At 41.9% G+C, this 13,825-nt stretch overlaps 1 protein-coding gene across 3 annotated transcripts in view; it reads left to right on the top strand.

Annotated features, from left to right (window-relative positions):
• LOC140719247 (protein phosphatase 1 regulatory subunit 12C-like) overlaps positions 1–13,825 on the top strand; it is an 82,961-nt gene that overhangs the window by 32,180 nt on the left and 36,956 nt on the right. For 2 of the 3 annotated variants that reach the window (XM_073033726.1, XM_073033725.1), the window contains exons 10-11: positions 5,873–6,049; positions 12,104–12,201. In XM_073033726.1, the coding sequence (XP_072889827.1) occupies positions 5,873–6,049; positions 12,104–12,201 (275 nt within the window). The remainder of the gene's footprint in view (positions 1–5,872; positions 6,050–12,103; positions 12,202–13,825) is intronic. The other variant, XM_073033729.1, reaches the window with a different exon arrangement.

The raw sequence follows: 13,825 nt of genomic DNA, 5'->3' as shown, positions 1-13,825 counted from the left end.
GACTGGCTTTTGAACATAAGTTTATTCCCTGAGTTGGGGGGAAGGTGTCAGAGGTGGAGCATGTGCAGGTGAGAGCAGTCTGGAAGCTGACAGTAAATGTGATGCTTTTTCTGGTGAAGAATAGCTAGCTGTGTGCCGTGCAGTCTGCTTCAGGGATTTCAGGGAACAGGATTGGGGCTGGGTACAAGGATTTCACTGGAAATGACAGCATCAAGAACACAAATGAGTAATGCATTTTTTTTCAGAATGGAGCTTAAAAACTGCCGGAAGAATTTGGTGGATCAGGCAACATCTGTGGATGAAAATGGAAAGCTGAAATTTCGAGTTAAGACCTGTTACTCGGTGCTGCATCTAGGCCCAAAACATCAACCATCCCTTTCCCTCCACAGATGTTGCCCAACCTGCTGAGTTCCTTCGGCAGTTGTTTTACGCTCCAGATTCCAGCATCTGCAGTCTCGTGTCCCTAATTTAAACAAAATACAGTGATATATTGGTTTAACATGCTTGAGGTAGTAATTGAAGTGACAAATGAATCACTATCTTGCTTTTCCTATTGCTCCAGAACATACTGTACTTTGACAGGATACAAAAATCTACCCGGACATGTTACAGTAAATAGTCACAATTGGAAGTGTACTATTTGTGTGTGTTTGTCAGTCTCATTATTAATAATAATGAATGCATGTCTCAACACACATAGATCTGTGTGCAGGCAGGAACATGAATTTGAAGGTGGTGGATGTTGTGATTGTGATCAAAGTCACCAGAGGGATACTGAAACTGGTGATTTTGAAGTCTTTATTCATCACAATAAGCAGACATCATTCGGGAGATATTCTCAGTAGGTGTCACAAACCCAAAAGTACATTATATTTTTATACCCTTCAGATCAAAGGTAACAGTAGGTGATTGAATACAATTTCAGTAGTTACAATGACATCGTTCACTTCCATATTTTAAGTTGACAGTGCTTCTTTTGAATTACGCATCTACAACAGGAGACACCTCTGAATGTTCGAACACCTTTGTCACAAAGTAATTCACTCAAGTGGTCTATATGCTTCTGAAGACAGAGAGCCAGGCACCAAAAATTAATGTTGTCAGGACTGTGTCTGAGTACACAAATAAACAACACACACAAAATGCTGATGGAACACAGCAGGCCAGGCAGCATCTATAAGGAGAAGCACTGCCAACATTTTGGGCTGAGACCCTTTTGTCACACAAATAAACTGTAGGTTTCCTATACCTGTGACCATATTTGATATGCTAAGTAACGTCAGTCTGGTCTGCCAGCTTGAGCTCAAGTCACAGTGGTGCAAATAACTTGGGCCACGTTGCCTACTTTGATCACAAGCAAGAAAAAATCTGCAGATGCTAGAAATCCGAGCAACACACACAAAATGTTGGGTGAACTGCGGATCCGGTTCCTCCAGTATTTTGTCTGTGTTACCTGGTTAGATGCAGACCAATCAACACAAACCCATTGTGTCTTAACATTTTGCTCATGCATATGTAAATGCCACATGGTCACCATTTTGCAAACTATATCTCTTACTTCAGTTTACAGCTTGCAATTTACAATGAAAACTGAAGATTGGTTCTTGTTAGAATTAATATCTGCCAAATTCACATAACTCCAGAATACTCCCTAACAGTAGATGCAAGGAGCAGGAAATGTGGGAAGTGCCAGTGTTTATGGCAGCTCTGATCTGCAAACCAAGCTCATTAGCATCTGAATTGTAGGCAGTTGGAAAAGCATGAACAGTTTCTGTGGTTGCAGTAAGGTGGCTGTAGGCTGACTCCTAAGTTGCATGTAACTAACTTAAATAAGAAATGTGTTTTGCAAAGTAACACTGCCTTGCTGTGCTGGTTATTTTTAGCCCTGTAACTTAGATTTGGCAACTATGCTGGTTCAGAGTGTGGTTTCACACACACAAGACTTGCTAAGTATTTAGTTGTCACCTTTGGTTTCCATTGTGTTGGCATAGAGGAGTGCCATTGAACCTAATTTTCATTTGTAGGAAAGTGTTTGCAATTGTCTGAACACAGTTTATTGCCTCGCTACTTTATGAGATTTGAGGCTGCATCCACACTATGCCGGATGTCAGAAACGAGCCACGCTCCCGAATAATGGCTTCAAGACAAATTCAAGGAAACAGTTTATTAACAGTTCTGCAGAGCTGGGCCCCCTCAGAGAAGGGAACCCTGAACCTTACAGGGCAGCAGGTTTTATCCTTCTTCCTTACCACCCCCCTCCCTGACTCGGGAGGTACATAGTCTTATCCCATTCCATATTTGGAGTTTTTTTACACATTTCTGTAAAACAATAGTCCATATCTCAGGACTTCAATGATTCCACAAACAGTTAATCTTGTCAGGGCTTCTGCATTCATAATTAAATCACATTTGTTTACAGACTTTAACCCAGACATAATTAAATCACATTTGTCCCCGGACATAATTAAATCACATTTGTCCTTTGACTTTAATCCAGACCTCTTTCAGAAACGCACATCTTAATTTTGAATCTTACACAATCCGTATCCGAAGCTTTTTCTCTTCGTTTTTACCCTCCGTCCACATTAAAATGGCGTTTTTGTCCCCCGCAAATGGAGCTTTTCAGAAACACTTTCCAGGGTGGGTTATTTTTGAAAACGCTGCTCAGGCAGATCAGTGTGGACAACGTAACCGGAGACTTCTGAAAACACTATCAGACGGCAGCGCGCTATTTCATTGTTTTCTTGAATTTCAGAACAATTTCAGAACAGACAGCAAAGAGACTGAAGCCAGAAGAGTTAGAAATGTACTCACCAAATACTTTGACCTATAACTTACTGAGTAAATAAGTATATTGTACTCAATTTGCCCTGTTTTCCATCCTTACTCGTATGAAGGTGGTTTACCTATTTATGCAAGTACTTCTCTGACAATAGATGTGTAAGATGTCAGCCGGGTCAATCTGTCCGTGAACGCCGTATGCTCCAGTATTTTTTTTTAGTTTTAAGTTCTCCTGTGTGAGAGCCAACAGCTATCTGTCGTGTTAAGTTTTTCTAGTCTGTAACTACACAAATGCGCACTTTTACGGCGAGATTCGACACCAAACATGTTGCTGGTTTTCAGTAGATGTGTCCTGCGCATGCGCAGGAGGAGGAGATTCGCCAAAATCTCTGTTTCAGTATGGATAGAGATATTTCCAAAAACACATAGTGTGGACGCCTATCGTTTTTACGCGAAACTGGCATTTTCAAAATTATCCGGTCTAGTGTGGATGTAGCATGAGTGTGCGAAGCCTTTATTTAACATTAATTTTGTGGAGGTGGTGTATATAGGTGTTCAACATCTTGGCCTGTACTATATTGTTCTATGTTCTATTACCATAATTACCTACCATTGCCAAATGAAGCATTTCAGTTGTTAATTAATTAACCAAATCTCAAACTAGTGAGATTATGTGTGGGGTCACAAAAATCTACAGAAAGGAATCTCATCATTGCCTGGTTTGGGCACTATGATCTCTGATCCCCACTAATGTGGTTAATTGCAAGGTATAATTCAAAGGCAGTGAAGGCATGAAAAGTATTGGTTTATACCCTCTTAGACGAGGCAGTGAATTAAAGCCTTACCTGCCCCTTCAGATGAATGCAAAAGATCCAACGATGCTGTTGCCTGAGCTGGGGTGAAGTTTACAGCTTCTGGTCCATACTTATGTGGACTTGTGTTTCAGCATCCCTGTACCACTTTCATATCTGCAAGTCACATACTGATCCCTGAACATTCTCGGTCAACAAGCATTCATAATCTGTGATAGAGAATTTCAAGGATTCGCAATACTTCTTGAAATATGAGTATGAAATTCCTCCTCCTTTTAAATGGCTGACCTTTTCTTCTTACTGGGAATCCTAAGAAAATACCTCAATGCCATATTGAGGGTTTTTTAAGAGCCTCTTAGAAAGGCACGTGGAACTTAGAGAAATCAAGGGCTATGCACAATGGAAATTCTAAGCAGTCTCTAGCTTAGCCTAAGTCTAAGTCTAAGCGGATGGAGTTTCCCCACGATTACTGAGGGCCTGTGCGACTGAGCTGGGAGAACCACTACAGCGCATCTTCAACATGAGCTTGGAGCAGAGAAGAGTACCCAGACAGTGGAAAACATCCTGTATTGTCCCGGTACCGAAGAAACCACAACCAAAGGAGTTGAATGACTTCAGACCTGTTGCCTTGACGTCGCACGTGATGAAGACCATGGAGCGGCTGATAATATAGAATCTGAGGCCACAAACCAGGCACGCCCAGGATCCTTTTCAGTTTGCGTATAAGGAGAAGGTGGGAGTGGAGAATGCTATCATGTATTTGCTGCACAAATCACTCTCTCACCTAGATGGGGTCAGTTGTGCTGTGAGGATTACATTCCTTGACTTCTCTAGTGCCTTTAACACCATCCAGTCCAAGATCTTAAGGCACAAACTAACGGAGATGGGAGTAGACTCTCACATGGTGGATTGGATAGTGGACTACTTGACAGATAGACCTCAGTATGTGCGGTTGGGAGACTGTAGGTCTGACACGGTGGTCAGCAGCACAGGAGCGCCGCAGGGAACCGTACTCTCTCCGGTCCTGTTTACCCTGTACACATCAGACTTCCAATATAACTCGGAGTCCTGCCATGTGCAGAAGTTCGCTGATGACACGGCCATAGTGGGGTGTGTCAGGAATGGACAGGAGGAGGAGTATAGGAAACTGATACAGGACTTTGTGATATGGTGCAACTCAAACTAACTGCGTCTCAATATCACCAAGACCAAGGAGATGGTGGTGGACTTTAGGAGATCTAGGCCTCATATGGAGCCAGTGATCATTAATGGAGAATGTGTGGAGCAGGTTAAGACCTACAAGTATCTGGGAGTACAGTTAGACGAGAAGCTAGACTGGACTGCCAACACAGATGCCTTGTGCAGGAAGGCACAGAGTCGACTGTACTTCCTTAGAAGGTTGGCGTCATTCAATGTCTGTAGTGAGATGCTGAAGATGTTCTATAGGTCAGTTGTGGAGAGCGCCCTCTTCTTTGTGGTGGCGTGTTGGGGAGGAAGCATTAAGAAGAGGGACGCCTCACGTCTTAATAAGCTGGTAAGGAAGGCAGGCTCTGTCGTGGGCAAAGTACTGGAGAGTATAACATCGGTAGCTGAGCGAAGGGCGCTGAGTAGGCTACGGTCAATTATGGAAAACCCTGAACATCCTCTACATAGCACCATCCAGAGACAGAGAAGCAGTTTCAGCGACAGGTTACTATCGATGCAATGCTCCTCAGACAGGATGAAGAGGTCAATACTCCCCAATGCCATTAGGCTTTACAATTCAACCGCCAGGACTTAAGAACTTTTTAAAAGCTATTATTAATGCTTTTTGAGATAATGATTTAGATGCATATCATATTTTTTACTGAGTTAAGTATTGTATGTAATTAGTTTTGCTACAACAAGTGTATGGGACATTGGAAAAAAAAGTTGAATTTCCCCATGGGGATGAATAAAGTATCTATCTATCTATCTATCTAGAGTAGGTTACATTGTGGGCCAAAGGCCCTGTAATGTGCTGTAAATTTCTTTATTCTATATAGCTAACACAAGTACAATTGTGTGTACTTCTGCATTTGTAAACTCCCCATATTATCATTTGTGCATAATCTACTCCCCAAGCAGTACATTGAGAAAGTTATTAAAGATGGACAGGTATAAAAGATGATTAAAGTTATTAAAGATGATAGGGGTTTGGAGGGATATGGCCCAGGTGCAGGTCGGTGGGACTAGGCAAAAAATGGTTCGGCATAGCCAAGAAGTTAAATGCTTTATGTTCTCTCCTTTGTCCTCTGCAGTATACTGATCCATCTCCAAAGCCAGCTGTCAAACAAGAAGCCCCTTCTAGGTACACAGATCTTCGGAAAACAAGTAGTTACGCCACGTTACAGGATGCAGAGATCACCTCTGAAAAGACTTTGTTGCCCAGTATCAAGCGCTCTGTTTCCACTCCACGGCTAGGTTCAGACAAGAAGGTTAGTTGATTTTGTGCATTAGTTCTGATTTGTGGGAACCCCCTGCCCTCCTTCAGAAATGCACTCGCTTTATGAGAATGGTCTTAGTGTGACCAGACCTATTTAGCAAGAGAATTGATTGATTGTTTACAGGTAATTGAACCGATCTCTATTCCAGCATTCCATTAGTGTTATCTGAAGTATCAAAGGGAGTTCATCAACCCCAACCTTGAAGGGATTTTCTTTGTAATTGTGCTTTATAGATATGTATAAGCATCTAATTGACCAAGTAGCTCTATCTTGAACTGACTGACGATATTAATACAGCAAAGATTTGGCTCCGCATTTCTGTAAAAGTATTCTAGAATGTGGAGAATTAAAGCTGAATATTTTTCGTCATTATTTGGAAGTTGTATCCACAGGGAGCTCCACTAATCTGATATTCTTGTGACTTTGGCACAAGACATCAGATTTTCCATACTGTTGAATATTACTATTTAGATGTGTTTATTTCACTTTATTAGAACATAATACATAATTTTTCCAGTGATCCCACTGAGTTTAAAGGGATGGGAAGCTGAAGGTCAGTGAATTGAAAGGACTATAAACATGCTTGCAGCCCTGACCCCAGATGCTGTTAATGCTGGCCCCAGTTCACATGCCAGACTAATAAAATGTGCCAGATGTCCACCCATTAAGATTTCTGAGCTATCAGATGTCACTGAGCCAGCCGATGGTTTAGGGAAACATCCTCCCTTGAATGTTTGCTGTTGTATAGAGGGGCTTGATTCCTTGAGAAACTCGAGAATTTTGATCACTAGGGACTGGAGGGTTGTCCGGGGAGCACATCTGGCCAAAACAGCTCTAACACAGTAATGTGAAAAAGTCTTAGGCACATATATATAGCTACAGTGCCTAAGCCTTTTGCACAGTACTGTAGTAAGTTTATGTATTGCACTGTACTGGTGCTGCAAAAAAAAAACACATTTCATGACATGTGAGTGATGATGAACCTGATTTTGATATATATGGGTCTTGGTGTCTCAGGGCTGGGGGGTTGTTTCTGCACCTGTGCCATCACCCACCCCAGGCACTCCTCTGCTACCTGTCACACACCCCTTCCACAGCATTCCACCTTCGCCATTCTCAACATCCTTTGTTTTGGTCAGATTTGCAAACACTGTCCACTCCATGTTGACAAATACAGTACTGTGCAAAAGTCTTAGGCACCCGAGCTGTAGCTACGTCTGCATTTAACAAGCCGGTGACCCTCTTACAAATGCAATATGATGTCAGTGGTGAGCCTAGGATGTGTATTCCATGGTTAGTGCTCATAACCAGCAATGATTCATTTGGATGCCTGTCTTCATTTGACATCCTATCTGAAAGATGGCAGGTTTGACACTGCAGCACTCCCCAAGATCTCCATTGAAATGTCAGCTGAGCTGTGGCAGCTGGAATGATGTGGATTTGCCAGTGATGTTCTGGTCAATAGCAGGAGCTTTTTTGCTTTGGAGTTGAGGAGAGATACAACATTGAAACAGGTCCTTCAGTCCACTGAGTCTGTGCTGACCATCAAACAACTATGATCCTGAATAAACTCTTCTCAGGCTTCCAGCCAGGTACAAGTATCAATTATAACCAAAGTTTCGATGATAAACTCTGCCATCTACATCAGGGATGATGCCTCGGCATGTCTAGTCAGGTGGTATTTATACTCCTGTAGTCCATCCCTCCTGATTGGTTAATCCTCATCCTATCAGGTTTCTGCTCTCCCACCTTGTGGTCCCAAAATTCCAATGGCTTTTGGGACCACTTGGTAAAGAAAGTCATTGAAATAAAACTAGAGGAAAAGAATTTTAACAAAAATGAAGGTCTTGCTCTAAGTACGAACTGGAATTAGATTGTAAACAAGGTGGGAGAATGGAAAACCTGATTGAAAGAGGACTAACCAATTGGGGGACGGACTACGGTGGTATAAATACCACAGACTAGACATGCCCCGGCATCATCGCTGAAGCAGATGGCAGTTTGTTATCGAATGGTCAGTAATAATTGATACCTGTACCTGGCTGGAAGCCCAAGAGGTGTTTATTCGCCATACACGCCAGCAAAGCACTAGATCCTTTTTCAGCTGTGATCCCGTTTTTATTTTGTTCTATTTTCATTTCCATCTGCCCAAGTTCCAGCACTCATCACAAGGGACAATTTGGCAGCCAGTGAAACTACAATCCTACCGTTTTATACATCTTGGAGATGTGGGAGGAAAGCCCCATACTACATGGAGAATATTGAAACAACGCAACACCTGAGGTCAGGACTGAGCCTGGGTCACTGACACAGCAACACAATGGCTCTCCCAGCTGAGTCACTATACTGACTGCCCGATGGAAATTCTCAAAATACTGGCAGATATTTGGGGATAGTTTATGTAGTATCCCACTTCTGTATGATTAAATCTGCATTGATCGTAAATGATGTGGAGCGCTCCAAACGTGGGAAAGGCAGTGTTGTTTAGTGAGTGAGGGGAAAATGGAGGCATGCCACTTTAAAAAGAAATTAAAAGTTAGCTTTATTTGTTACATGTACATTGAAATACACAGTACTGAGCAAAAATCTTAGGCATATATGTAGAGCTGGGGTGCCTAAGATTTTTGCATAGTACTGTATGTTTCAACCTACAAGTGACATCTAAAGCTAACCTTTAAACTCTTTTTAAAGTGGCATGCCTCCATTAGGCATTTCCTGCCCTTCGAGTCATCTGGCGGACAATCCCCCAATTTAATCCTAGCCTAATCATGGGACAATTTACAATCACCAATTAACCTACCGACCTGTATGTATTTGGACTGTGGGAGGAAACCTATGCGGTCATGGGGAGAACGTACAAACTCCTTACAGGCAATGGTGGGGATTTGCACAGCACTGTATATTGTGTCTTTCCAGTTACCAAATAACACTTAATATTATTGAGCTAAGAACTCTTACTTTTGTTTCTCAACCACCTTCCTATTTTAACCAATATACAGTACTGTGCAAAAGTCTCTGGCACCCTAGCTATGTATGTATGTGTCTAAGGCCTTTGCTCGGTACCGTACAGTGAACTGCATCATTTGTGTCAATGACCAACACAGTCTGAGGATGTGTTGAGACAGCCTGCAAGTGTCACCATGCTTCTTGCACCAAGATAGCATGCCCACAACTTACCCAAACATTCTTGGAATGTGGGAGCGAACCAGAGCACCCAGAGGAAAGAAACACGGTCATGGGGAGAACGGCCAAGATCCTTACATACAGTGGCAGGAATTCAACCCCGGTCGGTTATCGCTGGTGCTGTAAAGCAATTACGCAACTGTGCCGCCTGCTATGTGTCATTTGTGTTGTTAGGAGACAATGGAAGATAAAGGTTGTACCTCAGGATCAGCGTGTGGGGTTATAAATGTTTGAAACTGCTGTAAAACGATGGGAAAACCTGTTTACAATGGTAAGATTCCCAGTGCACTAGAGAGCTGTATTGTTTGAAAAGGAACCATCCACTAACAGTCAATGTCTTTCTTTCCCCTCGGAATTGGACTGTTGGACAGTGAGTTTTGCAAACAGATTATGGCCTTGCTTTAGGTATTGGTAAATCTGAGAGAAAGGGAGGAAGTGGGCGGGAGACTGGGCTGCAGGCCATCAGTCGATCAAGAAAGAGGAAGCAGGCTGTTCGGATAACAGACGTCAGGTTATTTCGCATTCTGTAGGTGTGGCTATGGTACTTTGGACAGACTGTAACTGCATATCGTGGTTATATCAGTGTTTGTCCGGTCGCTGAACAAACATGAAAAAGCTGCTGAGAGATGTGTTTATGGTGCTGTCTGACTGGTTTCCATGTGCTGAGAAATGCAGCAAGGGGTTTGAGAGAAATGTAACCAAGATAATGCTGATGAAAAAAAAATTAAGCTGAATGGAGGGGTAACTCCATTAAGGGGATATTATATTAGATGAGCAGGTAACTAAAAAGATCTGCTCAGAATCACATTTATTACCATTAACGTATATTGTGAAATTTGTTTTTTTGTGGTCGATTATTATAGATTTCTATAATAGAAATATAATTTAATAGGTGGGTTATTCTATTATAGATTTATAGAGTATGCCCACAAGAAAATGAATCTCAGGGTTGTATATGGTGACTACTCAATGATTCAAAGTACAGTTATTATCAAGGTATGTATGCAGTATGCAACCCTGAGATTTGTCTTCCCCACAGCCATGAACAAGGAAACACCTCTCAAAGAAAATATCAAGCACCCAGTGCTCAAAAAAATGAACAAATTGCGCAAATAGCAAAAGTAACAAGTGAATAATGGACAGAATATTAAACATCGAACCGCAGAGTCCTTGAAGCTGTGTAAGAATGTTCATTTCAGTTCAATTTAGCAATGTGTAGTTTGTTAACTGCAGGCTGCAGAGCCAATCTTACCCGATCAAAATCATGCAGAATAGCAATTTCAAAAGAAGGAGAAATCAGAAACACTTGTAACATGAGCGGCACAGTCCTCTAAAAATTAGTCCAATCACAAACTGTGCTGATCAAACCTTGCCCAAGACCCAAGACTCCTGCACCACCCTCCGGCATCAGGGAGGGAGCGGGAGACCAGTCAAATGCAGGTAGACAGCACTGTACACGTGCTCACCTTTCAGTCTCATCCTCATTGATATCAGTCTTGCTCAGCGCCTTAATCAGCGAGTATGGGTCCAATCACGGGTTCACGTGCTGCCACTGGGCCACATATTCCATTCTCAGCCACACTAAAATCCCTCTGAGATACTAAAAGCACCAGGTCGCTCAGTCAGACCAAAAACACATTATCAAAATGTAAATTGCAGCTCCAATCACCCACAGATTAATGTTAGAAGTATATTTAAAAGAAGGAGAAGTAGTTTTCTGAACTTCAGCAGGACGTTGCTGTTGTTGTTGGCGCCATTTTGCCATCAAAATATATGTAAATTAACTTTGAGCATGAGCAGTACAGTGCAAGACACAAAATATGCTATATATTACAATAAGAAATATATATATATATATATATATATATATATATATATATATATATATAATACATAGAGGTAGTGATCATTGGTTCATTGTCCATTCAGGAATCTGATAACCAAGGGGAAAAAGCTGTTCCTAAGGTGTTAAATGTGTGCCTTCAGCTCCTGTACGTGGTGGTAGCAATGAGAAGAGGGCATGTCCTGAGTTGTGAGGATCCTCCATGACGGATGCCGCCTTTGCTTCGTGTGTATTTGGAACCTCTGTACCAGACGGTGACGAAATCAGTCAGAGTGGCCTCCTTGGTAACTCTAGCAAATTTCTTCGGAGTCTTAGTTGACATACGAAATCTGTCAAACTCCTAATGAGAAATAGCTGTTGGCTATAATCAGTTAGTGAGGTGTGAAGCATGTCTTGTGAGGAGTAAGCATCAAGTGGTTCCAACACCTTGTTCTAGTGCTGTAAAACTACTTGGTTTTCTGTGGAAGCTGATGTTGCATATTGCAGGCAGATCTGGGAGGGAGTAAGGCATCGCAAGCAAAACCCACCCTGAAGTCAGACTGTGCCACTAAAGCACAGTAGAGCAGAGCACCTACTTTGTCTTTTAAAGATACCCCTGAATTGGGGTGTTATAGCATCATGAAGTGTATAGAGTTCCCTTGTAACTCTACAAGCATTTCTAAATGCAAAATATAATTGGTCTGTTAAAAGATCTCTTTTTGGACAACGTGGGTGGCACAGTAGCATAATAGTTAACACTGTTACAGCTATCCAGGTTCAAGTTCTCAATGAGATCCTCCCCTCCCCTTTATTCTTCTAAACTTCAGCAAGTATGGGCCCACCAGAGTCTTCAAACACACCTCCTACTGGAATCATTGTCATGACCCTCTCTCTGCTGGACCCTCAACTGCCAGCACAACCTTTCATAGATATGGAGCCCAAAGCTGCTCACCGTATTCCAAGGGCAGCCTGACCAATACCAACATCTGTTACAAAGCGTGAATTTCAAATGATCTGACATTTTTAACTCCAATTCACAGGGCAAAGAGGTGCCAGAAACCCGACTGGCTAGAGTGCCTCCAACTCCAATCGGAAGGTCATTGAGTGTGCCCGAGACCGGCATTGAACGCTCAGTGAGGTGAGTCGGGACCGGAACCAAATCAGTTAGTTTTCTATGATGTAATGTTCCAGACAGCTATTCAAGAAGAGGTTCTGGAGCACAACCACGTGTAGGTTTCAGTTTGGGCTCTGGAAGGTGGTCAGATTTCATAGTGTTAAAGTTCTGTCATCCAGTCCTTTCAATGCTTAAGTAGGCCCTTTGGCCAGTCATAAATCAGTGTATTGAGTATTGTGCTATCATTACTATATGTGTTGTGTGCTGTGTGTGACTGAATGTACTGTGTTTTGCACTTTGGCCCTGTAAGAACCCTTTATTGTTTAGTTGTTTATATGTATATTGTTGAATGACAATTGAGCTTGAACTTAAGTACAAGAGTTGGGATGTTATGTTGAAGTTGTATAAGGTTAGTGAGGCCTTTGTGTGCAATTTTGGTCACCTACCTACAAGATATCAGTATGATTGAAAGGATTACAAAGAAAGTTTACAAGCATTTTGCCAGGGCTTGAGCAGCTGAGTTATAGGGATTAGTTGAATAGATAGGACTTTATTCCCTGCAGTGTAGGAGAATGAGGGGGGATTCGATAAGAGATGTACAAAATTATTAAGGGTATAAATAGGGTAAATGTAAACAGGGATTTTCCTCTGAGATTGGGTGAGCGTAGAACTAGAGGTTATAGGTTAAGGGTGAAAGTTGAAATCTTTAAGGAGAACATGAGGGGGGATCTTCTTTCCTCAGAGCATGGTGCGAGTGTGGGATGAGCTGCCAGCAGAAATCGTGGATATGGGCTTGATCACAACTTTTAAGAGAAGTTTGGATAGGTACGTGGATGGGAGGGGCATGGAAGGCTATGGTCCAGGTGCAGGTTGATGGGACTTGGCAGAACAGTTTGGTATGGACTAGATGGGCTGAAGGGCCTGTTTCTGTGCTGTGGTGCTCTGTGACTAAGTCTGTGTTATTGTTCATCTGCCACACGAACTTCCCTTCACTCCATTTCACTCCCAGCCTATCAGCATGTTCCTCTAATGTTGATCTGGCTTCCCTTTCACTGCAGCTTTAGATTTTTTTTTCATCTCTTTTGTTAAAATAGTAAACCTCATTATCTATTGGTATTTATACTTCGTGCCATCTTCATCCTGCCCCTTCTCCTCTCACTCTGCTAGCATACACTTCTGTATTCAGCTTCCCCTTCTGTGCATCTCTTGTTTTTCACTCCCACTCTTAACCTCACCGCTTTGTAAGCAAAGAGATTCTTCCTAACTTTTTAGTAAACTTAGTAAACTCTCCCTAACTAATAACTAAATTTTAGTATTGAAGGCTGAGCGAAGAAAACACTTATCCACGGATGTGTGTTGTAGCATTTGATCTGAAAATGACCTCCATGAGTCAAGTCATAAAGTTCAAAGTAAATTCATTATCAAAGTATGTTTATGTCACCCTGAGATTCATTATCTTGCAGGTATTCACAGTAGAACAAACAAATACAATAGAATTAGTGAAAAACTAGACACAAAGACTGGCAAACAACCAATATGCAAAAGAAGACAAGCTGTGCAAATAAAAATCAAATGATAATAATAAAAAATAAATAATACTAGGAACATGAGTTGCAGAGTCCTTGAAAGTGAGTCCGTAGGTTCTGGA

Source organism: Hemitrygon akajei, chromosome 31 (genome assembly GCF_048418815.1).
Source record: "Hemitrygon akajei chromosome 31, sHemAka1.3, whole genome shotgun sequence".
In the NCBI taxonomy this organism is placed as follows: domain Eukaryota; kingdom Metazoa; phylum Chordata; class Chondrichthyes; order Myliobatiformes; family Dasyatidae; genus Hemitrygon; species Hemitrygon akajei.
Note: the sequence above shows the minus strand (reverse complement) of the source record. Positions and strands in the feature narration are given on the sequence as shown.